Below are 15,985 nucleotides of genomic sequence, written 5' to 3'. Positions count from 1 at the left end.
CGTGTGTGAGCCCCTAAGATATACAACGCTGGCTCTGCACATGTGAAAGGCCAATTTCAACAGCCAGTATTATTTGTCACAGCGTTACGCTTTAAACAACTTTAAACATTGCTAATTTATTAACAAATGGCTGACACTAAGCAAACAGTTGTTGAGGGCGTCGATGCACTCACCCTAAATGGCAAATCCGATGCAGAGACGGTTGAAACGGCAACAGACGCTGCTGGCGCTGAGGCAGGAGGAACAACAACAAACGCTGACGATGTGGTTGATCCATGGAATGTGGCCAGCAGCAGTGATGCAGGCGTCGATTACGACAAGCTAATAAGTATGCAACACGATTTTGTGGTCACTCTAATGTGTACATCTTGAATATTATCTATATACATATATAAATATTTTGTGTTGACACGTTGCAGAGCGCTTTGGCTCGAGTAAAATCGATGAGGAACTTATCGCACGATTTGAAAAAATCACAGGAAAGCCAGCTCATCATTTGATTAGACGCGGTATCTTCTTTTCGCATCGTGATCTACACTCAATTTTAACGCTAATCGAGCAGGGCAAACCATTCTATTTGTACACGGGCCGAGGACCCAGCTCTGGGTCCTTGCATGTGGGTCACTTAGTGCCGTTTATTCTGACCAAGTGGCTGCAGGAAACGTTCGATGTGCCGCTGATCATTCAGCTGACGGACGACGAAAAGACGCTATGGAAGGACCTGAAGATCGAGGAGGCTATCAGGTTGGCCCGTGAGAATGCAAAGGATATTGTTGCCATGGGATTCGACCTGAATAAGACTTTCATATTCAATAATCTGGAGTTTATGGGGTAAATACATACATATATGTACCATATACACTGCGCATAATCGAATCGTTTCTTTTCCAGCAAATGTCCTGCATTCTACCAGAACATAATTCGCATTCAAAAGTGCGTCACTTTCAACCAGGTGAAAGGCATTTTCGGTTTCGGCGACTCGGATATTATAGGCAAGATTGGATTTCCCGCCGCGCAAGCAGCGCCCGCCCTGTCAAGCACATTTCCCTTTATCTTTGGAAATAAAAAAGTTCACTGCCTGATACCCTGCGCTATAGATCAGGATCCGTATTTCCGAATGACTCGCGATGTGGCGCCACGACTGGGATTCCCAAAATGTGCGCTCATCCATTCCAGCTTCTTTCCGGCTCTGCAGGGCGCCAAAACGAAGATGTCGGCGAGCGAGCAGAACTCGGCTGTATTTCTGACTGATACTCCTAAGCAGATCAAGAATAAAATCAATAAATACGCATTTTCGGGCGGACGCACCACAGTCGAAGAGCATCGTCAACTGGGCGGCATTCCCGACATCGATGTAGCCTATCAGCTACTCAAGTTTTTCCTAGAGGACGACAAGAAGCTCGAAGAAGTGCGCCTTGCCTACAGCAAGGGTGAAATGCTGACAGGCGAGATCAAAAAGCTAGCTGTTGAGGTGAGTTGCAACTGGAAATTCCACTCACAAAATATAAACTAATTTCTCGATTTCCCCACAGACTCTAACGCCCATTGTGGAGCAGCATCAGGCAGCGCGCAAATTGGTAACAGACGAAGTGCTGGACAAATATTTTGAGATCAGAGCTCTGAAATTTGGAAGCTAGAGCCAGTATATATGTAGAACGAACATTATATACACACAAATGTATTTATTGATTTGTGTGTTTGCCACACAGCTGAAAGCTTGTTGCACACACACAAGCCGCACGTTGCGCTCGCTATTTATTTACTAAGCAAAATTTTGTGTTATTATTTTTATAAGCACACAGAGAAGCAAAATGCAAACAAACCAATAAACGGCCACAAACTGACCCACTTTGGCTAGTTGTAAAATCGCTGTAAAACTCCAGGCTCAAAAAACGGGAATGGCGATTGAGCCGTCGCGTCAACTCCAATATTTTGTATATATAATATTTTTATATATTCATATGGTGAATATATAGCTACTATTCTGACGCAAGCATCTGGTAAAGCAGCTAAAATAATATATTTCAGACTCGTCGCTGCGCAAAAATGTAATAATTTCCGTGTAATTCGAGAGTTATTGAACGCATTCGATTTCTGTTTCGCTCATAATAATACAATCTCAATAAAGCGAGTAATGAATTTAGCTACAAGTCGAGAGTACTAGTTGGGCCCACGATGTCTATGGGCCAACTATACCTGAAGTAATATAATTGATATACAGATATGTACAAATATGTATATGTATATGTATATGTATATGGAAATGTATGTTTATCAAACCCTATACTAGTGATGGGTATATGTATTTGACGTACATACAGGTATATATGGGTTTCGTTTTATTTTATTTTTTTTTTAATTAACCCAAAACACTTGTGTTTACACGCGTTGAAAATATATTTATGTATATATGTATATCTATGTATATATTTATACACATGTGTGTGTATATATAGAGCTAAAGCCAGCCTCTATACGGAGCTCGGTCGGTGCGCTTGTGTATATCATATACGAAGAATGCTGCTGCAAAGAAAAATGAACTCAAACTCAAGTCGAGACGACAACGACGATGACGACGTCGACAACGATCCATAAAGCCAGTTGCCCATAAGCCAAACGCGACTTCAGCATTGCACACGCGCATCATCTTCGATTCTCGTTGACAATAGAAGGAAATTAAGCCGCAGTCACCTTTGTTATTATCGGGGTTGCTGCTGTAGTTGTTGTTGTTGCTGCTGCTGCAGCGACAGGTAAACAAAAGGAAAAGCCGACACACGTAGCCGATCACGATCCTTGACTGTTGACACACGTACCAAGAGGCACTCCATCAACGGGCTGACGCCATGGACCCCAGCTCCACTGGCGAATGATGAATAGCTAGGAAAAACAGTTTTCATTGCGTACACTTCTAGTGCAGCTCATGCATCGGGCAGAGAGAATTCTTAAGCGACAAAAACAAAATCAAAAGTGGGGATCATTGGCCAGTGACAGGTCGTCGTCAGCGGACGTCAATCGGCTTAAGCGATGAGCGATCAACTGTTGAGCGCTGCCACGGATGACGATCCACCGGCACTGATACCGACGCCGGTGTCATTGCCCAGCGCGTATGTGGACGCTGATGCGTCTGCCGAGCAGCCCGTGCTCTTGGAGCTGGGCGCCGCTCAGCCGCCGGCAGCGAATCTCAATTATTCACTCTCACCGGACGGCGCGGCGATGCTCACCTATACAGCGCCCACACACGCTCACATCAGCTATTCGCCCACATTGATGTCCAGCTACGAGAAGCAGCACAATCTCGGCCTGATTGGGCCGGCAATTGGGGGCAGCTCCGCCTACAGCATCAGCATACCACAGCCCGTGTCCATGTGGCATGATGGCTGTGCGCCGCCTGAGCCCAAGCGCAGCGAACTTGTCGCCGTGCCACCGCCCACATATATGACCTATAGCGGGGGCAGCAGTGGGAGCGGTGGTGTCGGTGGTGCCGTGGAGGTGGAGATCGCCAAGGAACAGAATCCAGCATGGCGCGAAAAGGCGCTGCAAATGGAGAAAGACTACAGACGCACGGCCTGCGATCGAGAGCGAACGCGCATGCGCGACATGAACAAGGCCTTCGATCTGCTGCGCTCCAAGTTGCCGATCTCAAAGCCCAATGGCAAGAAGTACTCCAAAATCGAGAGCTTGCGGTGAGTGGATCATGTGTGTAACCCATCCATCATGCAGCTGATTAGCTAGCTTCCCCTTGCAGCATCGCCATCAACTACATCAACCATCTGCAGGCCATGCTGCGCGAGAATCACGTGCTGCCCGAAACAGAGCTGGTTTCGTTCAAGTGCAGCAATCGCTCCCTGAACTACGACGGCCAGGGCCAACATCTCAATCCCTCCGCTGGCTATGACTACGAGAACAGCGCCTCGGCGGCGGCCTCATCCCAGAATGGCTGCACCTGGAGTGGTGGCAGCAGCAGTTCCCCCAACTACGAGACCAACTCCAAGGATCATTGGAACACGTAGCCAAGGATTAGGCTAATCAGCACAATTACCGTGTCATTGCCAAAGAAAGTTTCGGAATATGGTTAGTTTGCATCATACAGTGACTCCGTTTGATTTATAGAAATCGAATGATACCAGTGTACCATGGCTAGGCTTGATCTGTTGTTCAGTTTATAAAAATATATAATTAATACGAAAATAAAATGATTAATACGAAAATGAAACAGAAACTAAATTTGCAATATTCTAGCTATATTATTAAAATATTATAAATACATTTAATTTGAAAAAAAATCGAGATATTGGCAAACACTTCTAAAAATTATTGCATCAATAAGCAAATAAAATTAAATAGAAGAAAAAAAATAATAGCAATCCTTAAAAATAATTATATTCAATATAATTTTTAATTTTTAAAATCTAGTTTGTTTACCATTTAATTTAATAAATATTTTAAGGATGCAGATAACGTTATATAATTTCAAAATCTTGTATTAAATCTTGGGCCATTCCAATTTGAACATATTTATTTGAATTAAACATCATTGAACTAAGATATTTTTATGAAAATCTGAGGTCGATTCAATGAATTACCAATTTAAATTTAAATGCAGATATTTGCCAACCTAATATGAAAATATACTAACGAGTATATGTATATAAATCGAACTTACAAAAAATTCGACTGCAAGTGGATAGAGTTCCAAACCTGAAAAGATACTGAACACCATCCCGATCCCTTCGTTGCCAATGACAAAAAATTAAATAAATTAATTGTCACTACAGCAGTTGTCTTTTTAGGTTATATTTATTTTAACTTTACGCTTTAAACATTTTACAGTTGGTAATTTACATAAGTTGAAAAAAAGAATTGATTGTTTCGATAATATGTTAACCTAAAAAGTACAACAAACAGAAAAAATATATAACAAATAATTATAGTTGATAATGGAATTACTGAACTGCATTTTAGAGTAATAAGTTTGTAATACTTATTGTATTATGTATAGTTTATGGGTGGCATACACAAAGCCAACTACACACTGTTCACACACGCATACACACAATTTGTCCGCTAAAGAATTGATTTAAGAACAGTATTAGTTTTTTTTTTTAGTTTTTGAGTTGACTTTTTCGCAACATAAATGGGGCGAAATAACAAATGATGTGGAAGGTTTTCAGACGCTGTTTAGCAATTTAGCAAACGAGCGCTTAGTTATCCTTCTTCATCCTTGTGGAGGTCATGCGGTAGATGATGGAGTCCCGGCCGGGATCCATGGAGCCGATGGCGTAGCAGATGGCCAAAAGCGACAGGCCGAATATGACCATGAACCACAGGATGATGTTGAAAATGACTGGATAATCTTCGTTATAGTAGACGGCGAAATTGTATTTGTTATCGTCATCGGCTGCGACAGTTTCGCGCTTGTAACGGGAATTGGTTTCCTTGTCCGTGGATAGAACGAAGAGCACCGAGTCGCTGGACTTTTGTGCGGCAGCCAGAAGACGACTGATGGCAGCAGAGATCAGCTTGTTGGCCTCGTCCACAGCAAGAGACTTCTCTCCGTGCGCCTTGGCAATGCCGTCGACAGACAGGCGAATGAGCAAAACGTTGGACGGTTTCAGCATCTCGGCCAAGTTCTCGGAGGCGGCATTGATGAAACCAATTTCCTGCAGGAACTGCTTGTCAGCATTGTGCAACGTGGGGTTCAGGTGCTTGGTAGGCTTAGCAGCAGGCGTCTCGAATTCACCAAAGCAAGCCTTGAAGGCTTGTACCTTAAGAGGAAAATGTAATTGATTAGGTAAGATTTGACCATGAGCTACGCGAACTTACGCCCTCATCGTATTGGTCGAAGTTAATATCGCAGACGGGCTCGTTGGCTGCCTCCAGCTCAGCGGCCAGTGCATTGAGCGAATGTCCAGTATTGGAGCCCACCAGTTCATAGGATTTTGCATTGCCTGTCGTTGTCACATGGCTAAGGCCCTCCACATGCACGGCAATAACGCCCTTGGCCAAATTGAAGGGATCGTTGATGGTCAGGCCAGTCCAATCAGAATCGCCAACGACGGAGTTGCCCATGGAGGCATATAGCACATCGCCGATATCGCGACTGTTCAGGGGATCAGTGCCCTTGAAGCTAATCGCCTTGGGGCTGTTCAGCACGGTGAACTCGCCAGCGGCATGGACTGTAGAATATTTTTAACAAATTTAGTTTCTATTTTAATACACTTAGTTAAATATGGTAATAGATGCAAGTGGGACCTTTACGATTCTGCGCAACCAGCAGTCAATGGGGCTCTTTCAGCCACCTCCACCCTGATTGGCAGAATCGATGCGAGTTTGGATTACAGAATTTACTCAATTCAAACACATCTCACACCGTGTAAACATTTTACAATCAATATTTAAATAGATTTACTTACTTGCTGCTATACATAGTGAAAAAACGAGTACGTTTTGCAACATTTTCATTTTTCTGCCAGCCTTTTAATCATATGACGAACAACTGCACAGAGAAAAACCTACTACGCTCTGACTGTCATGTGATGGGTCGAAGAAGTAGTGGCTATCGAAAGTAGCCCATCTCTTATGGCCAGGGCTGTCATGGCTTTGTAGCAAGAAATGTCAAATATTGTGACGTCACAAACTAAGCACCAAACGTGATATAACAGATATATAAAAGTATTACTGTATTAGTGTTATGCAATGGTCTTCACTATAATTATATGTAAGCAATAATCACACATACAGTGATATAAACCATCGGTTGCACTTATATCGATGTCATATGGTATAAATTATTGACAGTCCATTTTCGGTATTTTGGTATTTTTGTATTTTACAGTGACGGTCACAAGTTTTTGTTGTGTTTTTGCATTTGTTTTTGCAAAATCAACAAAAAAGTGTGTGAAAACCACACAATTTTGCTGAATTTTAAATATGTTATGGTCTCTGGAACAGGTTGAGGGCATGCTAAGTGTCCTCAAAACCTCGACGGACAAAACTGTTGTTTATAAATGCCTCGTAAAACTTCGCACAGATTTGATCAAAAGTAAAGATGGAATTGTGTTGTTTCGAACTGCAGGGGGTGTTCCAGTAATGGTTCGCCTGATTAGCAAATTGAATGAAAAGATAATGGAAGTGGTACTGAGCATATTGGGCAACTGCTGCACCGATGATCAGTCCTGCGTAGAGGTGAGTAGGATAATATCTAAAACGAATTATGAGTAATAATTTAATTTGTCTCCCAACAGGCTGTGGATTGTAAGGTCATTAGCCCTTTGATAACCATATTGAAGACCGTTCCCAATCCAATAATACAGTGCCGGGCCTGTCGCATGCTTGGCAACATGGCCAAAAATAAGAAAGCCTCGTCCTTTTTAAATGTTCACTATGGCGCCATAGCGCCAGCCATTTGCCATATCATCGAGTCCACGAGCGCCGTTCAAACGAAAATAATGGCCTTTCGTGTCTGTCGAAACTTGCTGGTCAGCCCTCAGTTCTATAAACCGTTCCTAGCCTCCAATGGCTTCCTGCAGCTGATGCACATTTTTGTGGCGGTCATGAAGAACAATGAGGCGCCCAAGGCCTCGGAGCAGAATGCCGTCGATGTCTCAGCTTTAGTTGGCCTCAAGCGGAATCAGCACCGGGAGAAATATTTCGAGGAGGTGGCTCGCAATCTGGAAGGTGTACGCAGCGACATCTTCGACTATCAAATGCTAAAGAACTCGACGCGGAACTGCGAGTACGTGTTGCCCAAGGAGAACGATGCCATCGAGCTGGCCTATGAGATCCTGAAGTGTCTCATGCTGCTCTCGGCTCAGCAAATTGGCATGAAAGCCTGGGAGGTGCGTATGGAGAGTTTGATATTATGCTTATTGCCTATCTTAATCCATTTCTATATATTCTAGGTGCTTTCACGCAACACTTCTCTGGCACCCATTGTATATTTCGTGAAGGAAGATAGTGAGCAACGCGCCTCGGCCCTTAAGATTCTATCGAACTTCTGCAAGGATCCCTATGCATTCTATATGCTCAGCACTGCCGACGCCATTGTGGCTGCCTGTGAGCTGCTCATGGCCGTCAATATGGCCAAGCCGCTGTCGGAGAGCGAGAGCCGACATTGCGTGAATATTATAGCAACACTGTCGGTGGATGCCTGCAGCCGCTCCAAGATACGGCGCTGCGGTGCACTACGCAAGCTGGTGGCCATGATACGGGACTCACATTCACAGAGCGAGCGTTCATCTGTATGTTGAATAACCATTTATATATTCATATCTTTGCTATAATATTATCTTTTAGCTCTTTCACATTCTGAACAACTTTCAATACGATAATCTGAGCATGGAAATGCTGCTGTATGAGGGTTTGGTGCCGATGCTGGTGCGTGAGTTAAATGATTATCTGACCAGTGATGAGGAGTATCATAAGCGACGGCGTGAGGAGCGTATACAGGGTGGCAAAAAACGAAAGTTAACTGATCCCACGACACCAGAAACTCTCAGCAAGGTATTTAGAAATATATATTTGTATATATTCATTAAGCACTCAGCTTCTCTCCACTTCTGTGTCAGTTCTCGAAAACCCAGGAGCCACTCAACTTGGACTTTGACTCGCCCAGTAGCTCGCCGCGCTCTTATCGCACCACCAGTCCGTGCAGCTCACGCAGCATGTCGCCCGTTTGCTCCAATCTCTTTGCCAACGATGACGACGAGAACTATTCGCCCGCCTGCAGTGACGACGATGACGACGAGGACGATAGCAAGGCGAGCAGTGGCAATATGGATACACGCGAATCTCGCATAGCTTCGAATCGTGCACAGCCGGCCAATGTCATGGACATACTTAAGCTCATCGATGAGGGCAGTGAAACAATTGACGACACCTTGTCCGACAAGGAGGACATGGAAGAGCTTAGCTCTGATGTGCCGCCGAAGCTGGCTCAGCTGCGCAGTCAAGCAGGCGACACCATCGACATCATTGAGAATCTAATTTACCGCATTACGCTGATGATCAATAAGCGTCCGGAGCTGGGCAAGCCGGAAACACTGGACACCCTAATACGAGCCATCAATCTCTTTGGAGCCAACAATAATTTTGCCAATGCGTTGACCAATATATTGCTGTAAGTTTGGATGTGGCCTGTATGGTGAAATGATTCGGTAATCCTTTAAATCTTTCTACAGCGAAAGCCAGTTCTTTGCCCAGATCATCAAGCATGGCGTTGTGCATCAGCTTTATCAACTGACCAAAGTGGAGGAGGTATTACAAGTCCCTTAGCGAATTGAGTTGTTCTTACGAACAAACCCATTCCGATTCCCACTATGATCTTCCGGTAATCTCATTTAAATAATCTTGCAGATGCGCAAGGATGGCTTTGCTTTTCTGGAGACGCTCACGAATGTGGGTGAGTCCAACTATGGCAAGGAGGAGCTGGTGCGACTGCTGCGCTGCGAATCAGATTTGAATGCACAGCAGCGGGCGGCCATATCCGTGGCGTACATCATTAAAAGCCATCGGCTGCTCTATCAGTTCTTGTATGACGGCAATGCGCTGACTCTGCTCTTCGACTTGCTGCTGCGCAAGAAGAGCGACAATTTGTATGCAGACGAGGCGGCGGATGCTGTGACGGCCATGTCACGCTTTACGCTGGGCATTGTGCTGCCCAAGCCGGAGCAGGTGGACAGCAGCAGCAGCATCTGTTTAAACCAGATGAACGCCACAAATATACCACTGCATGAGCATTGTGATATGCGGTTTCTACTGCCCAGCGAGAATGTAGATGGCAAGGATGCGGAAAGCCGGACGACGCTCAGCATTGGCTTCAACAAGCAGCTGCTCTGTGAGACCAGCGAGGTGTTCAACAAGATGCTCAATAGCGACTTCCGCGAGGGCCACGACGGCGAGATCCAGCTGCGCGACTATACGGCCAACGGATTGAGGTATTTCCTCCACTTGATTAGCTGCCAGGAGAGGCATCTGGTCATGCCAGACTATGGCGCCCTGTTGCAGGCTTTCGAGATGTCGCGAGTGTACATAATACCAGAGCTGGAGGCGCTGCTGCACGAGCGGCTAATACAGTTCCTGGACTCGCGCAATTGCCTGCGCTTGCTGGAGTGGGCCCTGAAGAACTACCATGCGGAGCTCACCGAGACAGCGATCAGCTATTATCTGTGCGCCTCGCTGCCGGCCCAGGATAAGCTGCAGCTGTTCCGAGCTGCCGAGGACTCGGTCTATGCCAGCGAATGGTTCCAGCTGCTCAACGATGCAGTCTACGAGAGATGTCGCAGCACCGGCTATTAGCTACTTAAGATTGATGCCCGACCTGCCAACTATTAATGTGATTGTCTTTGTGTGTCTATGTATTTGTAATGTCTAGGAATGTAATGGGAGCTTGTGCCAAATCCAAACAGTTTCTATTTAAAGACCCAGCCAACTTCATAAGAATGAGCTACAATATTATTACTAGGAATAATAAACTATTTAAACCTAACTTCGTTGCGCGGACTCGAAGCTGGGCATGGCACAGAACCGGAGCACCAGCCAATCCGTCAAGGGAGTTGGCGTCAGCTTGAAGAGCCAACGGTAGACCTTATAGCGCCAGGGCTCGTGTATATACAGCGTCTTCGGCTGAGCATTAGTCAGCGCATCCTTGAACTTCGCCAGCAATGCCTCGTCCTGGAGCTGATTGGGTCTCTTGAATCCGCTCAGCATGCTTAGGTACTCATGGAATACCTTGAAGTAGCTGCCATAGTAGGCCAGCTGCTCCGCGCTGAATGCCTCTAACTGCTGCTGTGCCTGCTGCTGCTGGCGTGCGGCGATGTTGCTCTCCAGCACAAAGGAGCCGGGCACAAAGTTGATCACCTCCATGCCATGCGGCTGCAGCTCGATGCGCAGTGCATCGTTCCAAACCCGCAGCGCGGCCTTAGTGGCAGCATACGGTGCCAGAGCGGGCAGCGCCTGGAAGCCACAGTGGCTGGTCACGTTGATGATGCGCGCTCGCTGCTGCCGCAGCAGCGGCAACAGTTGCCTGGTCAGACGCATGGTGCCCAACAGATTGCAGTTGAGCTGATGCTCGATTTGCGCCGGCAGCTGCCATTCGAATTCGCCGAAGCACATGACGCCCGCATTGTTGACCAGCGCCATCAGATGGCAGTCCGTGCTGGCCAAGAGCTGCTCCAGCTTGGCATGTAGCTGCACTATAGACTCCGGCTCCAGCAGATCCAGCTGCCAGATGTGCATGCGTCGTCGCTCATTCTCGCTGCTCATCTGCTGCAGCAGCTGGGCGCCCTGCGACTCCAAGTTGTGGCAGCAGGAGATGACTGTCATATGCAGCACCCTATAGCAGTAGACAGCCAGAGAGTGACTGCATAGCAATATATATAGAAATAACGTATATATGTGTATGCATATGTATGCACGAGGTCAGCTTACCCCAAGCCCGAGTCACAGCCCGTCACCAGCACCACTTGATGTGGCCCAACGCTCAGCTGGCGTCGACCCATGCCCAGGCAGCGTTTCAGGGCGTTCAGCAGTTGATTGCGGCTGCCCATATCGGCGGTTCCAGATAAACTGACGAAAAAACTCCCAGCAAAATAAAAAATCAAGGGGAAAGAACGAATAAAATATAAACATGCAAAGCGAACCCGAAATTTTAATTCATCTCATACATATATGCACTTCTATGTATGCGTCGGCATTATCTGTAGCTCAGCGATATATATATGTATGTATGTATAAATATATTTCAGTATAACACACTTATACATAGATCCATTTGCTTGCGACTCGCTTCTTTAGAGTCTTACCTGCGCATTAGGCTGTTGCCAAAAAGAAATAAAAGAATAAAAAACCCTAGTCGTAGCACCTCAGCTGGTTTGCACACTCAAATATCTTCTTTATAATTATATTATTTTTGTTGGGCATTTTTATATTGTTTCAGGGAGATATACAAACATATACTAAATGTTAAATCATCATCTGAGATTAATTATTTTTAATTTTATTTCTCTTTGTAATAAATTAAAAATTTATTTATACACACTCAATATCTCCATATCCAGTTTAAGTCAGTATCCAGTTCTATGGAAATATAGCTGAATTTTAATACCCACCCACAATCTTCTGCCACATTTCATAAAAACCAGCCTTGGAGATCTTTGCCATATTAGCTAAAGCCGCACTCGTATATCTGCTACTATATCTGAGCTATGCCGAGATACTTTACCTTTCTTATTCACTTTTTTGGTCCAGCCTAATTTACCTGACATATTTCAGTGTGCGCTGAGCCAGCGTTTTTGTAATCTTATGCGATTTCAATTGTTTCAGACACATCCGTTCCGGCAGGTAGAATCCATACCTTGATCTTGAACTCCCCCGGTCCCTCTCACTCTCTCTTGGATAAAGAAGACAATTTGCTTTTAAGGTTGTTCTGTTTTATATTTTATTTCTCTTACACAATTTTGGTTGTATTGCTCCATTTGGGAAGTGCATTCAATTTTCTGTTTCTGTTTACAATTTTGTGATTTTCTTCAAGTTAAAAGAATTCGCTTATTGCAGAGAGTTTTCAGTTTCAGAGTTTCAGGGGGATTTACTCGTAAGGCTATATCAAATATGTTTGCCTGATTTGCATTTGCTCGTATTTATAATCAAATATATATCTATATATATGTATATATATATATATATATATATACTTTTTTTTTTTTTATTGCGTAATACACATAATTACATATTAAATAATTGCTTTGCGTTTTGTTTTGTCATTTCTTATAAATTGTATTTGAAAATAGAGCGCATTTTGCGTTTAGTAAAAATATATTTGGGTTTTTATGTTTTTTGTTTTCTTTGTTGTTGTGTTTTTGTTTTTCTACTGTGCCTTAAGTCTTAAATAGTATAAAGTATATAGTATATATATATATATAGTAATTCAAATTCTCATTTTTCTCTCATTTGCAAACTATATTTATATCATTTGTTTCATATTCCCTATTTACTTTTTATCAAGGCAACGTATTTAGTATTTTGTATTTTATAAGTTATATTTTGTTTTGTGTTTCGTTATTTTATTTATTAATGTTTAAATGTACAATTTTAAAACCGGCATAGTTCGTTTCATTACACGCTCTGTTAATGCTTTCTTTATATGATTTATTTGTAGTTAATTTATTTAATTATTTACTCTTTTGTTTTGTTTAACTTGTTAATAATAAATATCACAACGCATCCTTCATATACAACAAACATTCTTTGCCAAACTCAACTTCAATCCTTACTTAAAGCATTTTTACATTTCGTTCAAATTTTTTAGGCATTCTTTAAATATATATGTATATATATACTTATGTATATATTTCTATGTATGTATATTTTTTGAAAACACACGCAAATCAAAATGGTTGAAAAAATTGCACAAAAAATACAAGTATAGTATATACATATATATATGTATGTGTGTATATATATGTATGTATATTCTATATGGTATATGTATAAGTAGTTATAGATAATTGATAGCAAATCATAAATTAAACATAATAAAGATAATAATACAAAAGCAGTTATACATGTAACGGGGGGAAAAAACAATGTAAAATATTAAATAAGACAGCCAGGCACACCCCAAGACTGGGGGCGTGGCAGCCGAGCTACAATAAACATAATCGTCGTTACAAAACAAGAGAAAACATTGCGTAAAAATCTTAATTAATTAGCGTTCGTTCAATGTAAACGTTAATTTATGTATATGAACATTAACATAGCTGTTGCCACATGTGACATGTTGCATGCTGCATGCTGGATGCACGCATTCGACTAACGGTTATATGTTTGACTTGCTTTCGTGGCATTCAGCATTGACGCATTAAACTAAATGTAATGTTTGACTCTACTTATGATAATTTGCAGACGCACATAAATGGTTGCCACATGTGGCACGTTGCACGCTGCACACACGCATTAAACTAAATGTAATGTTTGACTGTCGCTAGTGAGGCGCGCCACCGCCACGCACCCTACACTGGTTATAAGCTAACCAGCTTGGACGGCTCACTTGTGGGCGTTGGCAGCTCCAGCGGATGCTTGTTCTGCGAGGAGCAGGTGGGCATCAGCGGCCCAGAGACGGGCGTCAGTCCGGTGCCGCCATCCATCAGCGAATCGAAATTGAAGGTGCCCGTCGAGGGCGTCTGAATGGGCACGCCCTGGATCTGTGTGGGCGGCGCCTTGCCATCGCCAGCGGCAGCAGCGACGCCAAACGGACGCTGCGCGTTCACATTGAGCGTATTGGGACGCGGCTTGGGCAGCTTGTTCAGCGCATGGGCATTCAGTGTGGGACTGCTGATGGCGCTGCTGAAGTGCGCAAAGCTGGACGGTGCCGTGCTCGAAATGGGCGTGTTCAATGCGGCGCCAGCGGCCGGGCCCGTGGGCGTTTGCAGAGATGCATTGAATGTGGCAATGTTGGGCAGCGCAAAGCGTTTGGCCGGCGTCGGTCCATCCTGGTCCAGCGATGAGCCCGAATCGATGGCACCGTCCTGCGGCTCGTGCTTGATGTGCTGCAGCAGCTGCTCATCTATGAGCACCGGCTTGAGATCCAGCGGTGAATTGCTGCGTCCGGTCGAATTGAGCGTGGCATCGAAGCCGGTGATGGTGCCGTTGCTGCTGTCATTGCTGTTGCTGTTGTTGTTGCTATTGTTGCTGTTGTGGAGGCTGACGCTGCTGGTGTTGCAGGCATTGAGCAGCGTGGTGGGCCCAATCAAGCCATTGCACGTGGCCACGGTGAGTAGATCGTCGCGCACCTTCTGACATGTGGAACTGTGTGTCTGGAGCACGTACTCCAACTGACTCTTGGTCGCAGTCAAACTCTCAATCTCCTTCTTCAGATCCTCGCTCTTCTTCATCAGCGCATCGACCTCCTCGGTTAGCTCATTGGTCTGATCGACGCGACGCTTGCGACAACGCGCGGCCGCCAGCTTGTTGCGTTCACGTCGAATGCGGCGCTTCTCCTCCTCCTCCGGGGACATGTTGGCCGCCTTGTTTGGACGACGTCCGCCGCCGCGACGCGCCGGCGTGGCACTATTTGAGGTAGTTGAATTGGCCGCAAGGCCCGAGCCGCGTCCACTAGTGTTGACACCCGACAGGGCAGCCGCGAAGTTATTGACCCCGCCATTGGAGCCGTTGCCCATCATATGGCCGCCATTCTGATAAGAGGTGCTGTCTGTCGCGGCACTAGCTGCAATCGGAAGATAGAGATTAGTTAAGCTGTACATTTAGCTGTTGCCGCTGCACACGGGCCACTCACAAGTATCTGTTGTGCTTTGGTCGTCGTTCAGCTGCCCCTCGTTCCACGAGCCATTGGACTCCTCCGTATCACTGCCGGGCACACTGCCAGCACAGTTCAGGGCAATCAAATCGAATTGCGGATTCGTATTGATCAGATTCGCATTGATCCCCGGCAATGTGGCGCCGCCAGCCGTTGTGGACGTGATCGTGTTGTTGTTCGTTATGTTGCCCAGGGATGTGAGAGGCGGCGGCTTGAAGCCCGCCTGGAAAGGCACATGCGAGTCTGTGGTCAGCTCATAGATCGTGTCCTCAATGGTGCGCAGCGTAGTCGGCGTCAGCGTTGGCGTTGTCAGCGTCGGTGCACTCTGCATGCCATCAAATGTAACGAGCTGCAAGAGAACGAGGGAATTTCAATTAATACATGATAATTCATTATTTGTAGTATACAAAAAGTACTAATTATATTCGGCCCACAAATAAAAAGTGATCGATATTTCTCTAAGAACACCTAAAATACATTTTAACAACAATCATCGATTATTATCGATAGCAAGGTGAACTCATTTCCCATCTCACGTGAAAAATAATGTACAAATAATCATATTCAAAAATAAATACGCATTCAATACATATATCGATATATTAATAATCGATATACACAGCAAATAGTTCGTGTGACCATAATAATGCAAAAAAGCAGTTACACAGGAGTTTT

The 15,985-nt window shown here is 44.6% G+C and overlaps 6 protein-coding genes across 9 annotated transcripts in view; 3 read left to right on the top strand and 3 right to left on the bottom strand.

The window, feature by feature from the left end:
- The first annotated feature begins 12 nt into the window (after positions 1 to 12).
- Positions 13 to 1,844, top strand: LOC6574769 (tryptophan--tRNA ligase, cytoplasmic). Its single transcript, XM_002000762.4, has 4 exons — positions 13 to 328; positions 420 to 831; positions 892 to 1,471; positions 1,533 to 1,844. The coding sequence occupies exons 1-4, from the start codon at positions 127 to 129 to the stop codon at positions 1,635 to 1,637; spliced, it is 1,299 nt and encodes a 432-aa protein (XP_002000798.1). The 5' UTR covers positions 13 to 126; the 3' UTR covers positions 1,638 to 1,844.
- A 629-nt stretch (positions 1,845 to 2,473) lies between these two features.
- On the top strand, positions 2,474 to 4,243 carry LOC6574768. The gene is made up of 2 exons (XM_002000761.4): positions 2,474 to 3,683; positions 3,746 to 4,243. Exons 1-2 carry the CDS (start codon positions 3,025 to 3,027, stop codon positions 4,008 to 4,010), a joined length of 924 nt encoding a protein of 307 aa, XP_002000797.2. The 5' UTR covers positions 2,474 to 3,024; the 3' UTR covers positions 4,011 to 4,243.
- A 535-nt stretch (positions 4,244 to 4,778) lies between these two features.
- Positions 4,779 to 6,536, bottom strand: LOC6574767 (ATPase H(+)-transporting accessory protein 2). The gene is made up of 3 exons (XM_002000760.4): positions 6,414 to 6,536; positions 5,824 to 6,176; positions 4,779 to 5,765 (listed from the first exon to the last, which is right to left on the bottom strand). Exons 1-3 carry the CDS (start codon positions 6,460 to 6,462, stop codon positions 5,202 to 5,204), a joined length of 966 nt encoding a protein of 321 aa, XP_002000796.2. The 5' UTR covers positions 6,463 to 6,536; the 3' UTR covers positions 4,779 to 5,201.
- Positions 6,537 to 6,841: 305 nt separating this feature from the next.
- On the top strand, positions 6,842 to 10,486 carry LOC6574766. Its single transcript, XM_002000759.4, has 7 exons — positions 6,842 to 7,185; positions 7,245 to 7,838; positions 7,902 to 8,240; positions 8,296 to 8,502; positions 8,568 to 9,118; positions 9,180 to 9,255; positions 9,355 to 10,486. The coding sequence occupies exons 1-7, from the start codon at positions 6,931 to 6,933 to the stop codon at positions 10,294 to 10,296; spliced, it is 2,964 nt and encodes a 987-aa protein (XP_002000795.1). The 5' UTR covers positions 6,842 to 6,930; the 3' UTR covers positions 10,297 to 10,486.
- LOC6574765 (D-beta-hydroxybutyrate dehydrogenase, mitochondrial) lies at positions 10,338 to 11,577 on the bottom strand. The gene is made up of 2 exons (XM_002000758.4): positions 11,428 to 11,577; positions 10,338 to 11,359 (listed from the first exon to the last, which is right to left on the bottom strand). The coding sequence occupies exons 1-2, from the start codon at positions 11,544 to 11,546 to the stop codon at positions 10,483 to 10,485; spliced, it is 996 nt and encodes a 331-aa protein (XP_002000794.1). The 5' UTR covers positions 11,547 to 11,577; the 3' UTR covers positions 10,338 to 10,482.
- A 1,162-nt stretch (positions 11,578 to 12,739) lies between these two features.
- LOC6574764 (transcription factor kayak) overlaps positions 12,740 to 15,985 on the bottom strand; it is a 35,326-nt gene continuing 32,080 nt past the window's right edge. For all 4 annotated transcript variants that reach the window (XM_044008180.1, XM_015167648.3, XM_002000757.4 and 1 more), the window contains exons 2-3: positions 15,290 to 15,659; positions 12,740 to 15,220 (exon numbers count right to left, since the gene is read on the bottom strand). In XM_044008180.1, coding sequence (XP_043864115.1) covers positions 14,016 to 15,220; positions 15,290 to 15,659 — 1,575 coding nt within the window. In that variant the 3' untranslated portion in view covers positions 12,740 to 14,015. The remainder of the gene's footprint in view (positions 15,221 to 15,289; positions 15,660 to 15,985) is intronic.

This window comes from Drosophila mojavensis, unplaced genomic scaffold (assembly GCF_018153725.1).
Source record: "Drosophila mojavensis isolate 15081-1352.22 unplaced genomic scaffold, ASM1815372v1 contig_231, whole genome shotgun sequence".
Classification (NCBI taxonomy): Eukaryota; Metazoa; Arthropoda; class Insecta; order Diptera; family Drosophilidae; genus Drosophila; species Drosophila mojavensis.
This window is presented reverse-complemented; position numbering and strand designations above follow the sequence as displayed.